General features: G+C 37.8%; 6 protein-coding genes across 22 annotated transcripts in view; 2 read left to right on the forward strand and 4 right to left on the reverse strand.

The window, feature by feature from the left end:
- Window positions 1-11,111, forward strand: part of Mef2 (myocyte enhancer factor 2) — a 37,348-nt gene extending 26,237 nt beyond the window's left edge. For all 12 annotated transcript variants that reach the window (XM_012285503.2, XM_012285502.2, XM_012285501.2 and 9 more), the window contains one exon: window positions 131-11,111. In XM_012285503.2, the coding sequence (XP_012140893.1) occupies window positions 131-587 (457 nt within the window). In that variant the 3' untranslated portion in view covers window positions 588-11,111. The remainder of the gene's footprint in view (window positions 1-130) is intronic.
- A 1,061-nt stretch (window positions 11,112-12,172) lies between these two features.
- On the reverse strand, window positions 12,173-20,807 carry LOC100883510 (uncharacterized). Its single transcript, XM_003703517.3, has 4 exons — window positions 20,331-20,807; window positions 19,576-19,721; window positions 12,583-13,122; window positions 12,173-12,496 (listed from the first exon to the last, which is right to left on the reverse strand). Exons 1-4 carry the CDS (start codon window positions 20,565-20,567, stop codon window positions 12,307-12,309), a joined length of 1,113 nt encoding a protein of 370 aa, XP_003703565.2. The 5' UTR covers window positions 20,568-20,807; the 3' UTR covers window positions 12,173-12,306.
- LOC100883624 (carbohydrate sulfotransferase 11) lies at window positions 13,284-21,848 on the forward strand. Of its 4 annotated transcripts, none has more exons than XR_013040668.1 (7): window positions 13,284-13,891; window positions 14,841-15,007; window positions 17,115-17,371; window positions 17,450-17,690; window positions 17,805-17,984; window positions 18,056-18,235; window positions 18,298-21,848. XR_013040668.1 is itself a non-coding variant. In XM_003703518.3 (7 exons), the coding sequence occupies exons 1-7, from the start codon at window positions 13,879-13,881 to the stop codon at window positions 18,383-18,385; spliced, it is 1,104 nt and encodes a 367-aa protein (XP_003703566.1). In that variant the 5' UTR covers window positions 13,402-13,878; the 3' UTR covers window positions 18,386-21,848. The 4 variants fall into 4 exon arrangements, 3 of the variants coding, with proteins under 3 accessions (XP_012140878.1, XP_003703566.1, XP_012140877.1); XM_003703518.3 differs by having other exon boundaries at window positions 13,402-13,891; window positions 18,078-18,235; XM_012285488.2 differs by lacking the exon at window positions 14,841-15,007 and having other exon boundaries at window positions 13,393-13,891; window positions 18,078-18,235.
- Pmvk (Phosphomevalonate kinase) lies at window positions 20,410-21,724 on the reverse strand. The gene is made up of 5 exons (XM_003703464.3): window positions 21,589-21,724; window positions 21,262-21,467; window positions 21,049-21,198; window positions 20,828-20,985; window positions 20,410-20,572 (listed from the first exon to the last, which is right to left on the reverse strand). The coding sequence occupies exons 1-4, from the start codon at window positions 21,717-21,719 to the stop codon at window positions 20,864-20,866; spliced, it is 609 nt and encodes a 202-aa protein (XP_003703512.2). The 5' UTR covers window positions 21,720-21,724; the 3' UTR covers window positions 20,410-20,572; window positions 20,828-20,863.
- A 142-nt stretch (window positions 21,849-21,990) lies between the features above and the next one.
- RpL29 (ribosomal protein L29) lies at window positions 21,991-22,925 on the reverse strand. The gene is made up of 4 exons (XM_003703413.3): window positions 22,810-22,925; window positions 22,504-22,558; window positions 22,280-22,344; window positions 21,991-22,169 (listed from the first exon to the last, which is right to left on the reverse strand). The coding sequence occupies exons 2-4, from the start codon at window positions 22,538-22,540 to the stop codon at window positions 22,041-22,043; spliced, it is 231 nt and encodes a 76-aa protein (XP_003703461.1). The 5' UTR covers window positions 22,541-22,558; window positions 22,810-22,925; the 3' UTR covers window positions 21,991-22,040.
- A 79-nt stretch (window positions 22,926-23,004) lies between these two features.
- Window positions 23,005-27,288, reverse strand: LOC100878856 (calcium-independent phospholipase A2-gamma). Of its 3 annotated transcripts, none has more exons than XM_003703475.3 (9): window positions 27,158-27,288; window positions 26,684-26,761; window positions 25,628-26,030; window positions 25,197-25,563; window positions 24,909-25,121; window positions 24,616-24,824; window positions 24,339-24,537; window positions 24,057-24,263; window positions 23,005-23,970 (listed from the first exon to the last, which is right to left on the reverse strand). In XM_003703475.3, exons 1-9 carry the CDS (start codon window positions 27,271-27,273, stop codon window positions 23,717-23,719), a joined length of 2,046 nt encoding a protein of 681 aa, XP_003703523.2. In that variant the 5' UTR covers window positions 27,274-27,288; the 3' UTR covers window positions 23,005-23,716. The 3 variants fall into 3 exon arrangements, with proteins under 3 accessions (XP_003703523.2, XP_012140872.1, XP_012140874.1); XM_012285482.2 differs by lacking the exon at window positions 27,158-27,288 and adding an exon at window positions 27,022-27,151; XM_012285484.2 differs by lacking the exons at window positions 26,684-26,761; window positions 27,158-27,288 and adding an exon at window positions 26,160-26,320.
- Between the last annotated feature and the right edge of the window lie 438 nt (window positions 27,289-27,726).

Below are 27,726 nucleotides of genomic sequence, written 5' to 3' on the forward strand. Positions count from 1 at the left end.
TCGCTTTCGACGTTAACGAACTTAATATATTTCTCTTTTACGGTGTCGTTGCTTCCGGGAAATCATTCTGCTATCGATCAGCTTTTGCCGCTTTTCTATAATAAAGGAAGCAAATTCTCTCCGATTACAGCGGTCTTCCTCATCTAGCGGTGTCGAGCAGTACGCCTCCACCAGCCACGTCGCCGTTGCCGGTGAAAATAAAGAGCGAACCGATCAGTCCGCCGAGAGATCCGCACGGTGGAAACAGCGGTTCGAGTAGCAGTGGGCCAAGCAATACCAGCAATCTTCATCACACCGGTTTAAACGTTGGACCGTCGTCGTCCAGTAGCGGTGCACCGCCTCCACACCACGTACCTCATCCCGGGCCACAGTCGTTGAATCTTGTGTCTAGTAGACCGAGCAGTAATCCACCGCCGTCTCACTCCGGTAGCATAACACCGACCAACTTACCCTCGCCTGGCAGCGGAAACGTTGCCGATATCAGAACAAGCCACTCGAACGCGGCTGGAAACGGTGGCAGCAACTCGGACTATGAAAATGGACCGTTGATGAAACGTTCCAGGATCACCGAGGGCTGGGCGACTTAATGTCAATCGTACGGTTACGCTCGATCCTTTCATACCTCTACGTACAACGGCGTATAGTGCTTGTGAAAAGTTCCAGGACTCGAAAAGTTTGAGAAACTTGTTGCGTACACACGTACACGCTCATGCATACGTACACGTACACATACACGTTTCAACCAGTTTGGGTTAGCTGAGCATATGTGAGAACGATTCACCGCGGACGAGCGGTCCGCCTTCGCTGGTGGGCGGAAATACAAATTTCTTTATATTTTCAAGCCCACACATGTACACGTATACACACGGAACACGTTTGTTTGACGATTAAAATACGGTGCCATAATGTTGAAGCGTTACACGTACATGTATATACAACATTATATATATATATATATATTATATATATATATATATATATATATATATATATATATATAATGCGCATATGCCGCATACCGTATGCGTCTATGTATATATACATGTTATGGATACATAAATATATGCATACATATATATATATATATATATATATATATATATATTCATGTATATAATACAAAGTTGTTTGTATATATGTCATAAATTCATTGTCATTTTCTTCGTGATATGGCATATTGTGTCTTTGATACTTGTCGCTATGGCGAGATTATTCCTTTTTGAACAGTAACTAAAATAAGGGGAAAGGAAACGATGTTTTAGCGAGGATGTGCGGATACTCGATATATCAGGTTCGGGTTCAATCGGAGAGAATCAGGTGTGCTTCGAGCTAATTCTCCCGATAATCGAAATTTTCGCCTTCGAAAATATACGAATGCTTCGATTCGAAATTTCTAAATTGTCACCTTTCATTTTCCGCGTTCGGTTTCGTTTTTCTTTTCAACATTTCTTTGCATATAGCGGATTACTCGTGTTTCGCCTGATCTCGCCACTTTTTTTTCCACTTTGACTCGCTATGCTCGATTATCCGCGCATCTCTCTATATATTAAAGATGTTAAATTTCTAGGAGCTTGCGAATGTCTATGATCTTACGGTTTAGAGATTTACGGATAATTGTACTTTGTTACTTGTTTTTTTTTCTTCTTTTTTTTTTCTGCGTTACGGTAGATAGACAAATCGCGGCATAATCCGTTAATTGATGTTTTACGAACACGAATGCCGAGAGCGATAATTTCTCTCTTAATTGAATGCCTAGTCAGAGAATAATGATATTCGATTAGTGTATAAATTTTATCTTACAATTTTTATAATCGCAACAATTTCTTTCCTTTGACGAAAAAAACCGTACTTTTATTTCGAACGATCCGAATCGATCGTTTAACTTTTATTATCGTATATACGTATCGTAGATCCTTCGTTTTAACGATTCATTCGAGTAACACTGATTTTTCTTTGTACAGTGAAGTTCCTTTTCTTCTTTTTTCTTTTCTTAGCGAACTAATTAACGGTCTATGTCCGCTGATAAATCTGATAAACGATGATCGGCTACTGTATTCGAAACAATTACGGTACACATCGTAAAAAACACAATCGGAAATTAATATATAATTATTACGAAGTAATAGACGAGATATATGCATATTACACGTGAAGTAAGCATATTATATAGTGTTGATTATTAAAAAAAGAAAAAAAGAAAAGGTATATTCACACGAATTTGCGTATGTATGCGTACATACATATGCTACATACATTTTCCACAAGTATTTTGCACATTTGATATCAAGAAAGAAAAACGCGGTAAGAGAACAGGAAGAAACGTTGCAACCCTTACAGCCTAAATCGTACACAACGAGACCATGTTTCCCAGCAAGCATCGTATCGTGAAATAGAGTAACGTTAAACGTCAGCCGATAGATTCGTTTAAACCACCGTCTATATTAATTTTTATCGTTGCACGCGATTTCTTCGAATCACAATGAAAATGAAACATAAAAGAAAAAAATACGCGTTTCGAACTGTTCGTAAAATCGTATGGCAAGACGAGGGTTGCAATTGTAAAAAGTACCGAACGTCTTCTTCCTAACATTAAAATCGCTTCGAGATGGTCTCAGCCTATGCTTTACTCGATCTCAGGATATATCCTGGTATAAACTGCTCTCACGAGTCGTATTTGGTACATTACTGTAATTAATTAACGTAATTAATGGAACACACAAACGGTATATGAATAAATAGTGCCTGGCACCATTTGTGGCCCTCCTTCGAGTTGACTTACCCACGTTGCCCGCACAAGATAACTCGTCGACGAGCTTAGCACAAAGAACACGGTATATTATTAGCGAGAACGCGACAGAAAAGATACGTAAACGGGAAGCGATGGACAAAGCGTTAGCCAGTGTAATAGGGTGGGACAGTTTGTTGTATCTATACTTTAAGAAGCGATGATGAACTCCGTATTACGATGTTCTCTCGATGAATCGGCAACTTGGGCAGTCAGTCTATATTATATATATATATATATATCGTAACCGAAGATTATATATGCGTACGTTAAACAGAAAAAAAGAGTCGTATAATCTACGATATTAATTTGTTTCTTTACTAACGTATATTAGAGACGTATCTGATGACTGTACGAACAATCGGTGTGCGAAACATAAGATACAGTGTATAGTCACTAATGATTAATTACAAATTTTTAAGATGATCACAAAGTGCAATCTCTTAGCCAACACACTTTTTTATCAAAGAAAAAAAAGTATAAAGAAATTGTTATTTTTCATAAAGAAAAAAGTAAGATTTAATGTATTAAAAAAAAAAGTATAATGTGTGTGTGTGTGCGCGCGCGCGTATATGTATATATATATATCCACTGTACGTGTATATGTATATGTATGTATATATATATATATATATATATATATATGTATATATATATATGTACACGTCTCCACTAGTTATTAAACATTTTCCTATTGATACAAAATTTATTGTATTTGAACTGATATTATATGTATATACATATATATATATGTATTTATATATATGTATATACATACTTTCATATATATATATATATATATATATATATATGAACGTAAATGTATATGCCTGAATTAAATCTTTGAAATGATAATCTGCGATACTACGGATTGGTTCTAGATCTGAAATCGTAATAGGTGGATCACCGAACAATGCAATTATTTATCGGTCACATAACCGATGTGATGCCGCATAACCATTCCTTGGCAGTGTTTCAAATTCATTATTTTGTGCTTCGTTTATTTGTATGAGAACAGTTTGCACAAAGTTGAACGTTATTCATTTTTGTAATAAATAAGAGAACTGTTATTTAAAATCTTACGAGATTTTTTGTGAGCAATTCAGGCACAAGCGAACCTGCATCGATATCGAATACGTTATCCATCGCAAGTTTAACATTCGGAATTCAGGAGAACAATAAACACCTCGTTCGATAAAATATTCCTAGTTATACAGGAGTTATACATTTATATTTATATATGAAGTTAAATTATTTTCTTTCGTTATTGACACTAATGGAGCAATGTCGTACATATAATCACGTTTATTCGCATGAAGCACAAAATTCAATATTGTAAAACTCATTCGTACAGCGGTGTAAGTAGCGGACCGTTCCATCACGACACACTATTATTTTATCGTACTGTAATTAGAATGTATTTTCTCCGTTAAACTGTCCATTGGCGTCACTATGACTAGATTTGTCGAAATGTGGAAATTCGACGACTCGGTAATATCGAAATTTCAGATTTTTCAGCGTTTCTGATCAGAAGTATACTACGTATTTTCCTCGCGTTACGATATCTAGTAGCTATCTGGTTACGCCAATGTGGCAACTCGTGAAAAGTTGTTACAAGTCGATCCACCGATCCACCTTACGATCTTGTTACGAAGGTAAACGTCGCTATGCGTCAGATACAGAGCAAAGATTACATTTGCTTACGGATCTATTTTATTGTAAGAATACGTACGAGAAAAGAAAATAATGATACGTAGTGGTACCTCTTAAGGTAGGGAACTTGTTAAACAGTGTACGTCAACGATAAATTGTGCGTACATTTTAATGTATATTTTTAATACGACGAAGTATGTGTAAGTTACATATATGTACACACCAAGTACACGCGCGACAAATCTGTATTTCCTTCTCGTCTCATCGCGTCTCTCTCTCTCTCTCTCTCTATTTCTCTTTCTCCTTTCTCTATCTCTATCTCTCTTTCTTTCTCGGCGGACACAACCGAAACTCTAAGAACTCTTGTTAAATGTTTAACAAATTTACAATTTATAACTTGTTACCGGTGTGATTAATGTTAATCAGAGATTATTTACTTATTTATTAACTGTTATATACACATATATATGTATTATATTATATATATATATATATATATTATACCATAGAGAAGTATAATCGAAGAAAGTACTCGCTGAACGCCCTGTCGTTGAGTTCTTTCTGTTGAATGTTGAGAATTTTCGAAACTCGTTTCAGTTGGACAGACTAAATTAAGAGGAAGAAAAAAATGTAAAGATTTCCTTTTATATCCTCTAACGATATCGAGACGTACGGTTGTGCCCGCACGAGACGTACACGAACGAAAAATATTGAGATATATATATATACACACACACACATGTGTATATATTATATATATATATATATATGGTAGTTAAAAACTCAGAGACTATCGAAGTTGTTGAAACCGCTGTGAACGAAATGGACCATCATTTAGAACATGTTGTCGTATGCAATTTAAATTAGATGACGAGAATAAACGTAGAAAACGAGGTAGAGCTTTTGTACGGGAGCAAAGTTTATTGGCCATGATCGTTAAGCGAAGATTTTCATTGGGCACGTAGAATCGCGTGTATGGTCGGCCTCTTTGGTTAAGCGCGAGCATATGGAAGACTTTCGAACCGAAATTCGAACTAGTTAGATTCGAAGAAGAAGGAATCGCGCTCGGTTTAATCGACAGAAACTAATTCGTACACGCGACTGTACGAACATAAACGGATGCTCGTTTCGATTTTTCAAGACGTTCCCTCGCGTCTCCTGTTTCTCCGTTTCGATTGTTTCACGATGTCGGAGAATTTTCGTGTAGTTTACATTTCGAATACACGCGTATCGCGCGATTTTATAACGACGTTAATCGTTTAAAGTTTAAACGATAATCGACTAATCTTTTGTATACTCGAGCGTACGAAAATATTCGTACTGGCCGAATACGAAGAAGAATCGGCGAGATACGCGGAACAACTTGGACGCTTCGATGTTGTAGAACAGTAGAGATCGTAGAGAGACAATTGTAAATATAGAAGGAAGAAGTTTAGTTTAACGAATCGATTGATTAACCTTTTGTGCCTTGGAAACGAATCGCGTTACAAACTCTGCTCTCGGGAATCACGGTATTTTGAAAGAACAGTTTCCATTCGACAAACTTTTCATACGATCCACATGATCCGAATCGAGAAAGTTACGGTTGTTCGATCGCGTTCGATCGGTAGAAAGACTCTGTTAGAGAAGAAATATGACGTTTGTCGGTTGAGCGTTTAAAGCACTGTTCGATAAAAAAAAAAAAAATTTGAAGGGACGCTTAAGTTGATCGGTGTCGTCGATTTTCCACGAAGGGTTAAAATGCGAACGAGACGAAATTGAAATAATTTTTATTAGTACTATTAGAATTATTCGACGTAGGCTGAAAGGAGGAATAAAATCGGTTTGAAATTACCATTCGTTCTCGATCACCGTCACTTTTAACAGAAAACGAACCGTCCGCGTCCCGAAGATAAGATATTAAAATCGTTTTCTACTTGCTCCCGTTATCGAACTCGCGTGATCGACCGAAGAAAAATCTAAGCGAGCATCCGAATTCGATTACGCTTGAGACGATCGCGGCGTAGCCCAACGTATCCCCACGAGTCAATGGCGTGTATGGCGAATCAGGGTTGTAAAGTATCGGCTCATTCTCGCGCGCACAGGTCGTAACACGTTATCGCGAATAAGCGGAAAAGCGGAAAAGCGGAAAAGCGGAAAAGCGAAAACAATCGTGAATGGGATAACAGAGGAAAGAGACGGAGGTATACAGTAATGCCCGGTTAACGATCGGTACTTTAACGCGTAATAACTTGGCGAACTTGGAAGTAACTTTGAAAATCGTAACGCCACGTGTATACACGTCACGCTACGTAACCACGCAATTCCCCTTTATACATACGTGTATCTACCTCTTCGTCTAATAATCCCAGGCTTTTCCAAGCTAACCGAGCAATACTATATACGCGTACCAACAAAATATCACGAAATTTCAGCGAACACGTTAGCCACAACCGTTTTTCACCCCGCGGTCTACCACGAACGTACATAAGTACACGTGTATCGCGCGTACGTAAGAGTAACTTTTAAATACCGAACATATCTCTAAAGTCACGTAGCGTCACGTTTTTAAAAATCATCCAAGACAGATTTTATCGCGAACCATCGGTTCGTACGTTTACTGGCCGTTTGATCGTCGTTCAGTGTCGTCGTTTCGTTTTTGTAAATATACTTGATAGGCTGAAAGAATAAACGAAATATAAGGAAGAAATTTCATACGCATATATACATATATATATATATACATGTATACATATTATCCTACATATAAATGTAGATATAGGGTGAACCTCGCTCGATGGCATTCTTTCTCGCGCGATTCATCGAAACCGCAGCCAACATCAATAACGAGTAGCGTTATCGATATACTTACCGTTAAACGTTAGTCCTTTGCGATACCTACAATATACATATATCTATGTATATCGAGAATAGCACAGAGTGTGTATGTACATCGAACTAAACAGTTTCGCTTTTTTTTTTTTCATTTTAAATACTTACTCGGGGAAAAAATATTACTTGGAAAATTGTATAGCAGTAAGACAGTCCGGATATTCGACTAATCGTTTCTTTTTACATTTACGTTTTACCGTTACAGCGGCATCCTTGAAAATTCTAAATCAATATTATAATCATTGAATCGGTGAAATCTTCTGTTCAGTCTTATTTTCTAATACTAAGTTTTGCACGCAGGTCGAATCGTTAACTACGTTACCGTTTCTCGAATATACGAAGGATATTCGAATTTTTCGCGGTTCTTACCACTTTTACCTCGACGCGATTAGAAGCGGTAACGGTAACTAGCGCAGCCTGTTTAATAAAGAAAAAAAATCTATCAATTAACCCGTTTGCATCGTACAAAAGAATCAACAATAAATTATCATTTGTTTTCGGTAATTTTCCCTTCGGAAAGGCTAACTTTCGCATTCGGTATATCCTAGAACGCATTCGATTGTGCATATATTCATAAGCGTATAGGTATCGACGTTATTCACTGATCGCTGTATCTATCATAGAAGGTGTTGCGCGTTGATGCAAACGGGTCGAAATAGAATAATCGGTGTAATATTACAACTGATTTTTACAAATAATATTTTTTTATATTCTTAGAAATTTTCCATGCACAAAGTTGATACTACACTTTGTATATACAATACGTATATATATATGTGTGTGTGTATAAATGGAGAGCAAGAGAAAAAAGAACGTTAGATCGTTAAAGAGCGGCCCGTCGAACGTCGAGCGGGGTACATTGAAAGGGAGGGAAAAAAGAAGAATTAAGAGGAAAATAGAAAAGGGAAAAAGTGTACAGAGGTTTTTAAATAGATAACATACACGTACACGCGTAACCCGCTATAGATACTGAACTATTATAAGGTATTATAGTCGTGATCCGTTTATATAGTCGGATCCGTTTATATAGTCGGATCCGTATTGACCGCGCGGAGATATTTCTTCGTAATCCGTCTAGTGCCATTTCCGCGAGTTTCCTCTTCTTCTCAATTTCGACCTCTTACCTTTCTCCCTCGTCTTTCCTCTCAATCCTTGTAAAATCGGTTTACCTACAGTTTGCGGGCTCGTAGTAATCGGTGCTGATCCTCGAGATCGTCGTAAAGAATCGCGGGATGCCTCTTTCTTGCTTCAACGAGTTACATCTAACTTGATAAACCGTGTAAATAGGATCGCGATAAAACGGTATCGTCGGTCGTCAACCAACCAGCTGCTCCTTTTGTTTCAAAGGATAACAATATTTTCTGCGGTCAATTTAACGATACTATTTCTATCTTATTATCTCGTAACGTTCTCGCGTATACGTTCGAAATTATTCGTATATCTTTTTCTTTTGCTTTCGTACGAACTAACCGACAAAGATGCGTTAACCATTTATTTCTAACCGGTTATCGTCGATTTAAATTAGAACTTACCTATAATTATACCACTTTCCTTTTTTTCTTTTTTTCTTTCCACTAAAATTATAAAATCGATACATTTTTTCTTCTCGAAATTCTCCGATTTAAGATCGTCGCATTTACGCGCGTTTCTTTGGTGCTCTAAATATTCGGTCGTTACACGTTACATTATTGCCAATATTCTATAATAATAATAATAATAATAATAATAATAATAATAATTAATGTTTATCGGCACAACCATTACCACCACTATCCATCCTATCATTCTTCTTCTTCTTACTATTATTATTATTATTATTATTATTATTGTTATTATTATTATTATTATTATTATTATTATTATTAATACTACTATTATCGTTGTTGTTGTTGTTACTACTCTACTACCGTTACTATTAATACTGCTACAACTACTATTACAACTATTACTACTACTACTACTACTGTTACTACTATTATTTGTATTATTAATAATATTATCATCGATCATTGCTCGGTCAGTACAATGATGAATACCGAGGTTCCAGCGATATGCTAATCGACGACAATTATTTGATACGGTGTAATTTGTGTGCATCGTAAAACTCGACTACACCCACGTACATGACATACGGTCACGTGCATATACATAGACGCATCCTCGAGAAACATTGTAAACACGCATTATGGTTATATTTCAGTGTATCGGTGCATAATGATATATGATGTTTCCCATAGAATATATTTTACTTGGTTTTTATATTTGGCAGTATTTTATTCGAGCATCGCCGAGCATGTTCGGATCAGCTGAACTCTTCGAGATCGCTCGATTCGTTGTCATTCGAAACGATATCTCGAACGGTAAATCCTCCCTCGCTACGATCGGCCCTTTCCTAATCAATTATTTTATAGCGTTTCTTCAAATCGGTAGTAGAAACGGAAGTGCATATTTTTCTAACGGTTCGTTGTTAACGTAAAATACCCTGCAGGACGATGTATTAACTCGATTCGAGTGTTCCTTCGCTATCGGATACGATATCGAGATCGAAACACGTACAACCAATAGAAATCTTTGGGATATATGTATGTGTACATAATGGCACACGATGTACAGTTAGCGGAAACATTGTAGCGTAATTGTAAAGTAACTAGCGAACAGTACGATAGTACCGTGATAGTACGATAATAAGAAAGTAGAAAGTGGAGTTACAGTTGCTATAGAAACGATTAAGAAGGTCAAGTATTTTATACGGTTCTCTATCGTGAAATTCCCGGCTAGAAGTACGTTTACCGCGACTATACTTGCACGGCCGTTTCTTTCGTTCGTTTCGTCGAGAAAGACGTCGAGATATATCGAATCGTACCGTACTAAATACTAAATCTCTGCGTACGTTACGATTTAACGGAGTTATGCGAACATGGGCGTGTGCCGCGAACAATAAGAAGAGAAATACGACGATGTAATCGGCGCACGCCGAAATTAGTTGTAATTTAAGTAACATTTATCAGTACCGTAAATTTTCTTCACCGAATCGTCTCTTCCCCGCGAACGATGCGCATATTGGTTGTTCGCTGCGTCCAAACTCTTCTTAAAAATTTCATTCTGCCGCTCTTTCTCTAACCGTTTCGTCGGTAAAAATGTCCCTCCACGATCCTACGATTCTACCATTCGTGCACCGCGTCGAACACCGCGGCAAAATCGGACGATTCGAATATGCGCGAGCCCTGATATTGCCAAATTGTCGATTATCCACCTCGAGTTTTCCGATCTCGTACTTGCTAATCTACCATGTATCCGTGCACACGCTCTTTTCGAGAACAATGTGCTGCTGTACTATTTGTATAATCGGTGTAACCAGACACGCTGAGAAGCGACGATAACACAGATACGCATTTTTTTGCACCGACGTACTAACACAACTTCCATTGTGACGTCCACTAATGTAAATTTATACGATCGTAAACGTGCAAGATTCGCAAGCAACGGGGAGGCGCTGTGGGAGGACCCCGTTCGCCAAATTATCGACATCGCGTTCAAATGTAATAAACTCCGCATTTCTTGCGTACCGATCCTTCGCGAATCGTTAGATTCCAACTGGAACCGAAACAGGATTGTATCTTACACGTGTACGACCGTATTTTCTCCTCTGTAGAAATGCCTTATTGTCACGTGCCTCGATTAACAATTAAACTGTTCACCTGCTTACCAATTACTTGTTAGTGTACGTAACAAATATGTACGTGTAATATCGCGTTATTCTTTGTACTGCTCTTGTAAATATATTCTGAACGATTAACTGTCATCCATTCGTCTTGTATGAAATATTTCTCGACGTCCACCGGCTAAACCAGTGATGATCAGCCGTCCCCGCGACATATTCTATTTCAAATCTGCCCAACTCGAATCGCTCGATTTCTATCAAGAAATTTTCAATTTTCACAAATTCACGACTGTTTCCATCTTTTTCGTCTGCTCGTCACTGGGATCAACCGTATATTCTCCTTTCGAAAACCTAAATAACAACCTAAACTTTAACATAAACATAAATATAAATATAAATAAGATGCATGTACAATCAACACCTTCTAACGGAACTCGTTTCTTTACAAAATTCCTCTTCCACGCATGTTCCTCCTGTTGTCAGTTTATTTAAGCAAACGTTTTTTCTTGTCGTTTCGAATATTTCAAGTTATCTTCTTTAGAAAATCGCTTTCGTTCGCAAGCATCGTCCCTCCGCGTATTTTAAAACTTACACCTTCGCGCGCGCTGTCCGAAAACGGTACTTTTAGCGCTACGTCGCTGAAATAATACAATTTTTATGTTTTCGCGCATATCAGGGTCTACTAAATCGATATCAATAAAATTCGGTCGAAAAACAGTACAGACAGGGCCATCTAGCGATGCACGCTGGATCTAACAACTCGAAATTATATGATAACTCTACATAACCTTTTATCTTTATTTTTACTCCGATTATGGGGAAATTTTGCAAAGCGAAACAACTGTACGAACAGCTTTCGCCGACTCGGAAAACAATTGTTTACCATTCTGATGTCGTTCCCTGTATTATCGACATTGCAGAAATGTTCTAAAGATTAACGCGTATCATACACTATTTCCATGTAGACGAGTAAAAGCGCGCGTAAGTCCTTCTCGTAGAGTATTCCTATAGGAGAGAAACGAATAAGCAGAGAGGGAGAATGTTGCGCGTGATCGTGCGCGAACAGTCCTTTCTAAAAGTAGTAGTGAATAAACCGGTTTTTCACTCGATCCCAATAGTTACGATGCCACTACCTATGCTATGCTATCCTGATATTATTGTCTAGGAACAAGAGCTAGGAACGAAATAATGGTAACTGCAAATTCTCAGCACCGACTAATTTATTTCAGCAAATAATACTAACATAATAGATTCGTCCAATCTACACCTAGTATATATGTACATATATAAATATATATATTTTGAAAGGAAAGCTTAATTTCCAGTTAAACCGTGTTCACGCGATAAGCAAATCAGTTCTTATTCTCGCCATCTGCCGTTCGACGGAGCTCGCATCTTTAAGATGTAATTTCAATTCTTCCAAGAGAACCATCGCTGCATAAACAGAATTATCTTCGTGTTGAACTATTATATCTGGAAATCGATCTCGCAGAAGCCGCAACAGTATGTTCATTTGACGAAGAGACCTGTGAATTCGTAGAGGAACAGGTTCTCATATCTGAATTCTGGAATTTGATTAAAGACTACCTAGTCGAGAAGAATTTGATTTCACCTTGAAAAAATTCTCAGCCTTGCTTCTCCCTCGACAATAGGCAGTATCTCGATTAAACAGTACATCAGACTTCCGGTTGCCTTCGCTACGTAAACGTCGGGAGAGATTTCTTTGAAGGATTTCGCTTGTAAGAATCCTAAAAGGCGTTCTCCCCTTTCAGGGTTCCCCTCGATCTGGACGTTAACGATTCTTTCGACCGATGCGCTTTTTAAAGCTAGAATCGTGCGATCCAAGTTACTGGAAAATTTCAATCCGCAACTGTTATCGAGCGTATCGTCGATGCCGAGACGGATGACGGGTGTCGGTGTTTGATATCGTTTCTCGTCGATTTCGTAGGAAATCGTGCCGTAAGCCTCGTAAAACGAATCTTTACGAAAGTTTGGTAAATCGAGTACAACGGTAGCTACGACCTGTTGATGCGACTGAATGGTGTCCGTTTTGCACCAAAATGTCCCATCCATTAGATACCAAATCATCGATAAACCAGCAATTTCTTCTAGCTTTTCGACACTCGTGTAAAATCGAACGTTGTTTAATGTTCTGAAACAGAAAGAAAAATTAGTTATCTTTTTCCACGTTCGACATACTCTTTGTTTCGTTAAAAGCGGCCAACAAGAAGAAAAGAAAGAATGCATAAACAGTATATATGTATAAATTCTATATGTATAAACAGGAAATTCTGAAAGTCGATAAATTGAAAATCCTAGTTTAGAATTTTACAAAGTCGTTCGCGAGTCTCATATATACATATTTGAAAGATCGAACGAGGGATCGAAAGAAAAATATGGTTCGCCTATCGAGCGATCTTTTATCGGAAGTAATTAGGGGAACGTCGTTAAATTACTTAATAGAAGGAAAGTATAGGGGGGAAGAAAGAAAGGAAGAAGAATATAGTAGAAATCGGGGTAAAAGTTTGATAGGGCAGACATGCGCGAAACGGTTCGACGGGTAAATCGACCCGCGAAAAGACGGTCCAATCAGCGGCTCCGAACGAGTCGGTTGGTAGCAGACGAGCTTCGGCTCCGAACGGTGTATGCGCCATACGTCGCTCGCGTCTCGGTCAACTTCAGTAATCTGCAGGATGCCGCCGTGATCGTACGGGATCCGTTCGATCGGCCAACTGCGTGTCACATGTGTCGCGAATCGGTGCATCGAATAGACGTACGAAGCTCGTCGCGTATCGATTCGACAGCCGTTCGTTTGTCCAACAGCGAGTCGAGACCCGCTGGATCCAGAGGAATCGAACAGATTCGCTGGAGATAGATGCATCCTTGAATCCTGACCTAAGGGCTACGTATGTCCGCTCCAAGTACGTACATCTTTTCTACAAAGGATAAATCAAATATTCAACCGCGTAATAGCGTAACAGTTTACTCGAGACGCGGTCGGATTTTCAGAGCTCGCTCGAGAATCTATACGGTTCCGATTTAGAGCTGTTCGAGATGAAATACATATACAATGCTAGAAGAATTATACGCGATCGCGATTAACCGCCTCTGGATAAACTTTTGAGACTCGTCTTTTAATCTTTTAACGACGTTAACTTTTCACCCTGACATACCTACCGATCTATGTACTCGGGTACATAGAGTAACTCGTAGACAAAAGTTTTGTACGCGCGACAGAATCGATCGATTAAATTCGATGCTAGAAAGGTTGGTCGCGCGACGAGCTCCATGCATTTCCGGCTGAAAACTATTCGATAAAGCGCCATCGATCCCCGATTTTGTCGTTCCACTTTACATCTATTGTTCCGACGACGACCGTGGATCCTTGCCGACTAAACAAACGCGTCCACATGTATATTCGATCGTTTTCTCTTTTCTCTTATCGAACAATCTTAACATAGATATTCGACAGAAAAATTCAAATCGCTATCGATACCTAACCACTATCGATCGGTTTGCCATTTTGCGAGAACCTCGATCGTCATCCGATATTTTTAACAAACTATCGATAACGTATCGATTACACCGCGCGTAATTCATCTTATTTTTTACTAATAGACGAATTCGATAGCCTCATCGAATCACCTAGACAATTTTTCTTCAAACATATAATAACAACAATAATAATTTATAGTCGCTTGCTATATTCGAAGGTTTCGAACAGGTTCGCTAAATACATCCTTACGAAAGAAGCGCGTGACTACTTTGCCGTTTATTACGCGACGTACAGTACACATTCTTACGAAACCTCCATTATTAATTAATCCTCCACAGGAACGAGGAGTTAACTAAAAAAAATTGATGTTTCAGTTCGCTATGAGTACAGGAAGAAAATCGTGTATCGGGAGAAGATGACCCCGCGACGGCACGTGTTCGCGGCGATACGACGAACACTGTTGGCCGCTGGTATCCTGACGTTGCTGGTGTTGGCTTTGTCGAACCAGGATACCAGCAACAACACGCAACAATTGTTGGAGGTGAGTTCGATCTTGCCAACCTAACCGTCCTAATCTCGGAGAAACAACTAGGTACGAATTAATTATCGATATCAATTACCGAGATATGGAAATTATCGAAAAGCCGGATACGAGGCTATTTTCACTCTCGATATTCTACTGTACGTTTCGCAGGTTGTATGGATCGTTAATTGGAGATAGTTTGAAAGTTTCCGCTTGAAATTTCGATAACGCGGAAGAGTCTCGACAGAGTCAGGGCTATCTCTAGAGGACATTCACGGACATGTAGATAGGAAAACACCGGTTTTCCGGTTCTATCGCATTCGGTGTGCCTCGATGCGTGTGCTTCGTAGATTACGACTATATAGAGATTATTCGAAAGCTTCTCGCTTCAATTCCGAGTATCCCGAATCATTCTTCTTCCAATAATTTTTCCTTGTTTTAAATCTTAAATCTCGCGAAGAAAATAAACGAATTCTCGTTTATTTTTCTTTATTTGTTCGTGTTTTATTTCGAACTTTCGTCGGATCAAAGTTGGAAAAATTCTCAGAATTTTTTCCACCTAAAGGGAAGAGATAACATCGAAAATGGTCTCCTTACGTAAAGCGATGCTAGTATAGATTGGCAGAGTTCCAGGCGCAATGCGGCACACAAATGTATGACCGGCCGATAACGGCCCTTTAAATACGCAAACGGTGCTTTACGATTACGCTTTAAATCTCGACAATTACGCGTCGATTCGCGACGCGACGATCGTCCGGATAACTCGAAGCCACGTTAACAGTGGGAAAACATTATAACCGAAGGAAGTTATACAACTGGATAACACCAAGCGCCTACGTAAGCCTGCAAATACGTTACATAATCTGTACGTATCGTGGTACACATCGGAATCAATCCGTACCCTAACACGTTCGAAACCGGTGGGCCTCTTGGAACATTAGAAGCACGCACCGTTGCGTGTCTTCTGATATCTCGATGCGATGCATACGATCTTACGTGTTCTATATTATCAACGAACGGTGCATAGCGCGGCATAGAATCGAATCGAACGCGCGATGTACGAGGTCAAGCTACAGAGAGAGAGAAAGAGAGAGAGAGAGAGAGCCCGTTCACCGCGAGAGCTTCTTTCCAAAGGGCAAAATGTTCATCACCACCCGATTAACCGACTCTTACCAACCGTTCAACGTTTCTTTCGTTGCTTCATTACGAAACCTACGCGACGCGAACAAACAAGAATTCGCAAAAATTCCCTTCGATCTTTGCGAAGCGTTTGCAACTTTAAAACCAGCAGGCGACATTTGAAACTGTAACGCGTCGTTCTTCCATGCTTCGTCGTTTAAACGACTCCGTTAACTCGGTAAACCGATAATCCGCGCGTGAAATTAGAATAGCATTTTCTTCTAGAGCATAGAATCTATATGGTGGGCAGGCGAGTTTAGTCCACGACCACGTCCGAGACTTCTGCGGCGAAATCGATAAACGGAAACCGATACTTCTGCTTGGTAATCGTCGCAGTTGTACTCGACCTTGGTTTATCGGCAAATACCTACGGAATAAAAAAGGAGGCGAGCATCGACGAAAGGCAAACGTTACTGCAGGCGAATCGTTGAAACGGAAACGATTCATCTTTCGTTTCATCTCGCCTCGAGTGGAAAAAGTAGCGCGTCTCGTAACCTGTAATTCCGTTTAATACCTCCCCTTCGAGGGGGGAATCGTTCATCGTTCAATCGATATCTACTCTATTCTATCGGCGAGTTAATCCTAAACTTTAACGCTGTGCTTGGTCAAGGTTCGAACCTATCTTCGCTACCGATTCAATTCCGTTTAAGAAAGCACGCGTTTAAACTGCAATGCGCCAAGTAGGCGTATCCTATGCAACTATACGCGCTCACCGAGCGTACCCGATTAATTGCAGAAATTAGGAAATTGAATTAACCTTGCGTGCAACCGCGCGCTCGCGCGTGTGCCGTGTACCAAGAAGGTCCCTCCCGGTACCGACGTACCGACCAAGAAACCAAGCTTAATCGGTCGAACATTTACAAGGTTCGAAAGAACTTCCTAAAAACGATGTAACGCGCGAATGCCGATTGTATATATGTATATATGTATATATGTATATATACAGGAGGACTCGAACCTGACACCGGAGGAAAGATTAATGGAGGAAGCGACTAACGTCGAAACGGAGAAACGATTGAACGCTAGGAGGATGTTCCTCGCGGAGAAATGTGCCGAGGAGGGATTAGATCGACCTGGAAACGACTCTCTTCATAGGCCTAACGCTTGGGAGTTCCTTGTAAATAGAGAGTACCATTTGATATGGTGTAACGTGTTCAAAGCGGCATCTACGTCCTGGATGTACAATTTCAATCTCCTCGCTGGGTAAACGATCGAATCTTACAATCTTCTTCCCTTACTCTACAATTACTCTCAGTTATTCGTTAAGATGAATATTTTCAGGTATAGCCCGCAATTTCTGAAGGCCTCGAAAGCTGTACCAGTTTCTTTGGCGAGGCAGAAATACCCCCGACATACAGCGGAAGAACTGAACAGGTTCTTAAACGACAGTATCAGCTTCCTAATCGTTAGACACCCGTTCGAACGACTGCTCAGCGCCTACAGAGACAAATTGGAGCATAGCTTACCGCATACGTTCCACAGCAATCTCGGAGCTCATATCGTGTGGCATTACAGATCCAGGGTATTTCATTTTCTTTCTATCGCCTCTGTCCACTACTTTCTTTTCTTCGGCGTATATATGTTCAGATATCGTAACATCTAACGTACAATTATTTTCTCGTTCTAAAACGATCAGGATTCAAAAACAAACGGACGACGCGGTCCAAGGTATCCGCTGTTCGAGGAGTTTGTACGATGGCTGTTGTGTCAATGGAAAGCTGGCAACGAGCTGGACATGCATTGGACACCGGTTGTCAACTTTTGTACGCCGTGTCAAGTGAGATTCGACGTGATCGCAAAGTTCGAAACGCTTCATGTAAGTATCTTTCTCGAATAAGCGAACTTTCTATGTACTCTAAGCGAACGATACAACCTTTTATCGAGAAGAATGTTAATACGCTTTCCGAAGGAAGATCAAGATTATCTCATAAAGCAAGCACGCGTAGGCCACATCGTTAAACCCGAATGGAAGAATCCAACCAGAGGTGTCCAAACGAAGGACGTGATAAAGAACTACTTTACTCAATTGTCGAAATCACAAATCAAACATCTGTACGAGATGTTCAGGTAAATAACCGATACCGAATTAGGCTTTGCCTCTTAAAATCAACCAACTAATTTCATTTCAGGTACGACTTTGTGCTTTTCGGTTATTCTCCCGACGATTACATCGCGCTTGGCACGGACGAAGATACCGCATTGATATGCAAAAAATAGTACCAAAACTTCCTCTCCTTATACAATTATCTACACTCGTATAGCGAGCGTGTACGACGCTCGAATTTCACGATTTAGTCCGAACGCGTTACAAGATATGCTCTTTGCATCGCGTCGATTACAACGAAAATGTTACATAGGGCCACGATCGATCAAAGTACGCTTTTCAATCGTTCAGGTTGACAGTGTATACGAACACGCTGGTGCATTGAAATTTTTTATAAACGAAATACCGGTCTAATCGATCGTTAGGGCCTAACGAAACTTCGATAAACTATTTGTAAATTGTTATAAACCATTTTAAATTAGCAATATCTAAGTTAGTTAAGTTAGAGAGATACTTAAGCCGATCAATTTCCTAACTTACGTAGGTAGGAATTATGCTCGCTGCTCAATCCTTAAATATCGAATTATCTTTGTCTAATTTCTTTTCGTTCGATCAATTCCTCTATCAAAGAGTCTCGTGTACTCCTCGTATGCTTATTCTTCTTATTATTATTCTTATTCTTGTTCGCGAGCATGCTCAATGGATTTCTATACTTTCTCTGTAGATTTCTTTCGCGTATGCATTCTGTTATTGATTATTAATTCTCTGATTTATTCATATTTTAGAAGATGCCTTTACATTTCCCTCAATTTTACATGTATATATTCGTATCTGTATATAAATATAAATACGTTGATAGAAATTATATCGCAACAGTTTTTATTACCATCGTACGAATGGTAATACAGTACTGCCTCGAGGAAATATAGTACACATGTATCGATGCTACAATCGTATCGTTACGATACGTTGAATTACATGGCCTTCCAAACAGAAGAATATAGTAAGTGACGAATTTCAAATTTTCTACCGTTTACGTACGCTTCAAAACATGCATTCCGGTTGTACAGCATTTCTAGACAGATTTAATACAAATGCATAGATCGCTGTATGCAGTACTTAAGACCATAACGATGGAGAACATCGGTTTCCGTGTAACGTCGAGCTAACTTACAAAATGCTATTTAATATTATAACTTTGGTCCCTCGTAATTTTATAAATTACCCACAAAAAATGACAATAATTATTTTTTTAAATAAAAACGTTTAAAAAAAAAAAACTGCAGAAAATTAATTCTAACTAACGGAGGAAGCGGTAAGGAGGAAGATTTATAATGCAACCTCTTTATAGTAATGTACTTACTTGATCGAAGTATTCCGTACAACTATACCGATAATCCATTTATCGCAAAAAACACATTTCCAATCATTTTGCACGACCAAAACTTGATCGGGTTCCTCCCTTTTCTGCTTTTTCTTTATCACCGGTTCTCCATCTATGGTGTACAACTACAAACAAAATATATTTTAACGTACGTTAAACGTATACAACACGAATGCCTACATTTTCATTAGCACGGTTCCTTCCGCTAGAGAAGTGTCCAGTACATTGTTATTACATATATTTCATTCCATACAATTTCTTTATCGTTGAAAACCAACTAATCTTTGTCGGTACAACATTGTTTTCTTTAACTTAACGCTTCGAGACCACAGGCCATAGTCATCTTCCTGGTCACACGAATCATGAACGATGACAACGCATACGCGCGTTTTTATACCGTTACAACAACCATGCACGATAAGTAGCAAAAAAAACTTTGCTATTCAAGGTGTCAAGTTGACGGTATATTAGTTTCAACGACAATTTTTCTACTTCGATATTACGTAAACAGCAAATTCCTTCAAGCGACGCAACACGATGTAATAAAGCGCGATGACAGCAATAACAAAACGAGAGTCTACCGCGTCATGTGTACGCCGCACTTATAAAATTTATATGCACGTATTAAATTTATGGTTGGGACCTAGTCTTATAAATTTACATGCCAATTTTACCTGCTAAGTAAAATTCTTAATATTAATATGCATATTTCGTAGTATCAAATAATGACTCACATCGCTATCAGAATCCGAGGTTATACTCTCTCCGTATTCAGCTTCATAATATAAAGATTTTAAAATATGTTTCGTCGTATCCTGCACTATTTTAATATCATCGTTAGCTTTTTCAATACGAGTTTGCACATTGGAAAGTTGTTTCATTAAATATTCCTCTATGGGATTATTATTAGACGTCGGTAGCGGCAACTCTTCGTCACTGAGCGCAAACATATCGTCCTCGAACGAATCCATCACGTCTTCGAAAAGAAACACAGCGTTTCGTTTAAAATCATATTCAAGTTGACAGTCATTGACAACAATAAAATATATTTAACAATAAATTATTTCAACTACCGCCACAGTACGCTTGCACTATTTGCGCGGTTCTTCGCGGCAAGTTTAAACGTCATGCTTAAAGCCAGTTTTCATGACACGTTCGATTATCGCGAATCGAAAGAATCATAGAAATTCGATCATGCAATTGTCGTTTTTTAATAAATACAAACTTTTACCTTTTCCCATCTTTTTATTTTTCATATTATATTTTACTAACGAACGAATTGTAATATCGTTTGCAATATAGGTTCTATGTTATCGTCGTTATTCGTTACCATTAAGTCCCATGTATTTACATCGTCCAAATCGCACTCAGTTTCTGAATCGTCGATTCCTACATAAAATGTATTTTATAACGCGTGTACGGTACAATTGTAGCTTAGTCTTGTCGAATTACCTGGAGTAAAGATCCATCCTCGTTTTTCTCTGATCGATTTATCCGAAGTAATGCAAATTGTTTTGCATGCATCTTTAAAATTCTCTCGAAACCATTGTAAATCAGTTTTCCTTCGTACATCGCTTATTATCCATACTGATTTGTTACGCGCTAAAAGAAATCGATGTAGAACGCAGATAAGATATTAATTTTATATAGGAAATAATTTTCTACCATTATACATGTTTATAGCTGCGCGACAAAAGTAGCCATGATCTTTTTTTCTGATACTTTCTCCCCACTTTGCCATTTCAAGACGATAATTTTCTTTGTATCCTCCATCTCCCATAAGCAGATCAATATCAAGTCCTAATGATTTCGCCCAGTGAGATTTAATTGGTCCCGATAATTTAATAACGACGCTATTATCGCAGCCGATTCTGACAAAAAAAAAAAAAAATACGTCGCTGATCATACAAAATGAAAGTATCATCGTCAACGTCACAATTACAATCGTCGTTGTAATTCTATTCTTTATATTATCATTAAATAGCTTATTACCTTTCTTGTAAAGCGTTCGTGATATAATCTTTGCCGCATTTTCTTTTTCCGCTGAACAATAAAATAATTCGCGGTTTCGAAGTATTTTCAACGTTCATCGTAGAATTATCTTCACTAACATAATTCGCCATGTTGAATAGGCACTCTTTAAAATGCGAGTTTTGTCGACGCTTACCTACTTGCCCCAAATTATGAATCAGTCCACATACATAAACATGTAACCACTTTTTTCCTTATTAAATAAACATTTTGTAACTTTAGCACGAAATTATGTTATTCCTACATATCTTTTGATTTCTTGTTTACTATTTCAACGTTAAAATTCGTGTGGTAATTCTTTTGATATTACTAAATGGTGAAATATAAGATCAACGAATAAAATAATAATATTGCATGCAGTAATTAAATTTGTTTTTCTTTTTTTCTTCAAATTTTTATTGAAATTAATTTATTTATACACGGACAACTTCTTTCTTCGATTCACGCAAGGCCTTACGTTTTTCCGCTCGTTTTCGTTGTTCCTTTGGCTTCAAGTTATGTTTCTTGGCAAAACGTTGGTTCCTCAGAAATTTCAAATCCATCTGAAAAAAAAAAGCATTCAAATATTTCACGTGCTCTAATCTTTGTGCTTCCAGAGCATAATTACAATCACGAAATTGTTAGCGTTCGAAGGAAGAAATTAGAAACGTACACCAAGCGTGGATTCGTGTCTGTAACGTTTAGGTTTCTTGATACCATTGCGATGAGCTTTACGATCTGCAAATCAAACAGAATATGTCCAAATGAAATTACAAGTGTTCAGTCATTCGCATATAGTATATCCAACCAGAACATTTGAAACTTTATATAATATTCATCTTGTATTTACTACATCTGTTTACAAAAATTTCTTCGCATGCTCCTTGTCGTACTTACTTTGATTATGATTAGTGTGATTTTTAGACTTGGCCATTTTCCTCTATTAAACAATCTGAAAGGATAATAATTTTAATCCATCGGTTTTAGAATCACATAAAAAGTATATAAAAGTACATATACAGAAATAATAATATTTTGAGGTTAACTGTAACGCGAAAAAAATGATACAACGCAAAGAAAGTGATCTAGAAATTAGAAAAAAAAAGTAATTTCGAATAAATATTATCGGCTTGCAATATCAGTGTTCATTAGACATTATTCCAAAGATTATATCGATATTTTATAATAGAAATTTTTACTTACGCCGACTACTTTCCAAGGCACAGAAAACGGAAGTGAACGAAAATAAGACACGAGACTAGACGGATGTTGACGGTAACGCCATCCGGTTAAGGCATCACTGCAAGCATTCTTTTGAAAGCGAAGTAACTCGAACGTGTTTGTTTCGAATACAAAAAGATTAACAATAATGTCGAATGGTTAAATAACTCGAAACGCAGATAATTATATCGTGATTTATTTTACTTTATTCCATTTAAAGCTCGCTTGGTAACGGCTTTGTACTGCCACATTCAGAAAATTCTTCCGATTTACAAATAAATTACAGATAAGTTATACGAAAACTTTCATAAAATATATAATAAATTAATTTAAATTATTAACATTCATCTTATTTGTACAAATATTTGTTCAATGCAGAAGTCAGAGTCGAATGTTACGTCGACGATAACTAGCAAAATAAATATTTAAGTAATAAACAACGTATAAATCGTATAGTCACATTCGATGGTATGTACATAAGGTACATAAGAAACATGTAACAAAAAGGACGATTCCTAAGAAGAAATTTTGCTCTACAACAATTGGTTATACACACATCTAGTTCCAATTTTAGTGTAACGACAGTTTCGGAACAATATTTTTTTTTTTGCGTTCTACTCTACAGCACATCATTTCTCTTCAAGGGACTAGAGTACACAAAATTTGCACTACACATACACGTGTAATTAATTAATTTTGTCCTATTTTAAAATATTGCTTTCCTTCTAAAAAAAAAAGGATAACAATATCTTAGATTGAACTAACTAATTTCATTAGTTAAAACGTAGAACGTGTCTTCTCGCGACTACATTTAATATTTACACAATTATCGAAGAACACGTATTACGCGAAGGTACGGAATGCACAATTATCTAAGAAAAACGATATTTCATAAACCATAAATTCGTTTTTGTAACCTAATCCAATCCAGAACCTTGCGCGGAATTTGTTTCCTTTCCAACAATACTTTAGCAGCTTTCTGAAATTTTTCTTCATTTCTCCTTATATACATCTTCGCATCTTGTTCCAGCTGACTAATTTTCTCAGGACGTATCTCTACCATCGACAACATTTCAGTCAAGTAGGGATTAAATCGAAAATACACGTGTTCAGGTAAAAGATCGTTAAGCATCGTGTGTACAGCTATACCATAAAATAATTGTCGATATTAAAACATTCGATTAATAGCAGACAAAATATTTTGTAAATATTACTCAATAGAACGTTACCTTCCGTATCAGTAGCACTATCTAATATTTTATAAAATTTATCTTTCCAGCTTGAAATCATAACATCCATAGAATCGTTATTGTTATCACAAATTCGGTTCGGTGTTCGTCCAGTACCGAAGGAAACAACGCACTGAATCGGTTGATTTGGCCATAATTGTTTCGCTTCGTGCAACGCAACCGCGCACGGATTGTTCACGAGTATACCTGCGTTATTGAAATATTTCAATATTCAACGGTTTTCTCTTTTCTTTTCTTCGCGAAATATATATCGATGTTTACCTCCATCTTGATGAAGGTATTCACCGTTCTTAAACTCTTCGAAATAACTAGGCGCTGCCGCGGACGCTCTCACCGCTTCCCACAATTTATGTTTATGAGATCCTATGTATTGACTCTCAACTCTATAGGGCAACGTGTAATTTCTGAAGACGTAAGCCGTTACGCGCGCATGATTGACTATAGCCGATATAGCTGAAAACTAAATAACACTTCCATGTATCAGGTTATCAATTTTCATTTTTTTTTTTTACACGCGATATTTGTAAGGAAGTAGTACCTTCGGTGTACCGGGATCACGAGCTGTTTTTATAAGGGTTCTATTTCCTAAATGTTCTTGTAACAACTTTTCCCATAGCGCCGTATCGTAATATCCATGACTCCATACCAAATTGCTCGTGCCCTTTATAGCACTTTGAGTAAATACTTTGGCACTTAATTCTTTGTACAACTCGGATATTTCGTTGAGAGATTTCCGTTTGTGTCCACCTTAACAACGTTAAATTCGTATAATAATTATACGCAAATCGTTAAAAGAAATAACCAATTATTTAGAAATACATATACATGTACCTAAAGTAATCGCCAAAATTGCTCCTGTACTCACACCGCATATATAATCGAACATTTCGTGCGTTCTCTTTCCAGTCAATTCTTCGAGTTTCTTCAACATTTCTATAACCAATACGCCACGCATACCTCCACCGTCGATCGAAAGAATTCTAATACCTTTACCAGGTAGTGGATCGCTATAACCTAATACCGCCAATGCTTCTCTAATGGATGCTGCAGAATTGTCGCATAATAATGAAAAATAATCATTTAACGAAATAATATATGAATAAAAAAATTCTATTATACCTTTTAATTGTTCATCTTTACTTCTACGTCCCACTTTCAGCAGCACTTTGATCGCGCCTTCCTTAATGGCATAATGTCTCGCTTCTTGATACTGATCGATATGTTCCAATAAATCGTCGATCCTCCTACAACGCGAAGCATTCGACTCCGCGGTCAAAATACTGTTCAGAACATGACGCGTTCTGGAGGTAATACTGTGCATCGGTACGTTTTTATGAATATTTAGTTTCCATTTAGGTACAACCAATTTACTCGCTTTACTTTTATCGGTTAATTTAAATATTAGCATGTCCAGAGCATCCGTGAAACTATGAGATTTCGCTTTGGTCCGTATTTCCTTATCGGTATTTACCAATCTATCCGTGTCCTATGGCGAAGTACGATCATAAAAATGTATTCTACGTACATAAGAACGAAAACACTACGCGTACCTTCTCTCGTTTAACAGAAGTATCAGCGGTTGCTCCTTTTTCTACAGCCTCGGTTAAAACTTTTTCTCCTTGTATTTTGTTATTTTCAGTCTTATCGATGCTCGATGCTTGCACCTCGCTCGTACCTTTTAGATAGTCGCTCTGGGACAACTTTTTTATGGCATTGATCTGAGAATAGGTCACTTTCTTTTTCTCGAAGAAATCGAACCAATTCTTGAACAAAATTACTCGCAAACTCTTACTGTAACCATATTTGTTCAAATAATCTCTGAGTTGAGACAAAATTTTCGAGTGACTTTGCATGGACATTTTACTCTTCCACAAAATATTCGTACGATTAAATAACGCGTTGTCGTTAACTTTTCCACTGCAATTTTTATCCACAGCACTATCCGCTAATGGTCTGCAATTATGAAAAATGTTTTTAATATTTTATAACGTAACAATTATTTATTCTTCCGTATCTTGATAATTATGTATTTAATTATGTATATAGACGTAACCTACAAACGAATCATCGCTGCAGAATTACCTCGGAATAGATAGCTCTTTTTAACGCGCGATGCTTGCAAAAAAGAATGAAGTGGTTGTTAAATGGTTTTTTTTCTATTATTCGTAAATAAATATTCGGAAACGAGAATGGGACTATAATCGCGTGCGATACAACTGTCAAAATCAGCTGATGTCTACCATCGCATAAAACGTACTAATCGCTAAATTTAACCATGATTTCGTTACAAGTAAATGCTTAACTTGTAGCAAAGAATTATTATTAAATTTCAACGTAACACTTACGTTGTTGCACGCGTATTTTACATAGACGTGTACGTTATCGACGCTTTATTTGGCGCAGGTATAATACATATAAATACATGCGCAAGAAGATCGAAGAACAATAATAGAAAAAGTTAATTAATCGCAACGTACGACGACGAACCGACATAATAAAGAGTCGACAGTATCAATGAAAAGTCAGATACGTAGTACTTAATTCATCTTTATTATCGTTATAAACGATAATCTACCGATGCAGGCGTAAACAAATAAATTACGTACCTGAAGGAAAGAACAAGTCTTTGATAATATCGTCCGTTTCCATTACGTGCCATTCTCGCGTGTTTCGTACCTTTGTCTCTACAACAATATTGCCAGTAATACTACGAACCGATTGTCGATGTTAAACAAGATCGAAAATACGAAATGCACACATTCCAGATTATCGAAAAATGTAAAACCCTTATTTGTATTATTCGTATATAAGCAGAAGTATACGATAATAGCCGATGTAATGAATGTTATTCTCTAAATTAATTAATATGTCAAGCAGTATACGAATTACTTTTCAAACTGGCTGTGCGAGACGAAAATCAACTTTTATAAAAGATCACTCTTACGCATTTAGGAAGATTAGATTTGTAAACAATGTCACACGATAGTATTTTGACCAATGGTCAAAGCAATCGAGACCCAAACAAAAAACAACAACAACGATACTATAGGACCAACCAGAGAAATAGTTGGCAAACATACACAATATTTCCGCAGCTCGGTCTCCCAGGAACATCGAAAATCAAATTACGCGTATTGTTTACAAACAAGGAACATAAATAATTTGCTGCATTCTCCAGTCTATAATTAAATTGCATTAATTAGAGTTGCAACACTGTTGGTACATATGGGAGGTAGATGGTGCAATAGTAGGGTCAATGGAGGAGTGACAACATGAAAATGTTGATACAGAATAGCCAACCGTAATGAGGCATAGATTACATTAAAGGTAGATGGGTCGCGGTGTAAGAGAGCCAACTTGAGAATGTGAAGGAATGCAAAAGTGCCAACAGTAAATAGGCATAGAGCAGCCAAAATCAAGATGGTCGTGAATCATCGGCGCAGTAGAGCCAACATGATAAGAGAACCGGAAACGACGCGTCCGCAGAACCACCAATTTGAAAAAGTAAAGGGACATAACACTGCCAACATAACAACAATTAGTCATAGAACAACCTCGACATAGATGGTTGAGTGCAGTAAGCGACATCTCAGAAGCGCCAACCAGAAAGTGTAATGGTATTGAATACTGTCAACATGAAGGATTGACT

This window comes from Megachile rotundata, chromosome 15 (genome assembly GCF_050947335.1).
Source record: "Megachile rotundata isolate GNS110a chromosome 15, iyMegRotu1, whole genome shotgun sequence".
Lineage (NCBI taxonomy): Eukaryota > Metazoa > Arthropoda > Insecta > Hymenoptera > Megachilidae > Megachile > Megachile rotundata.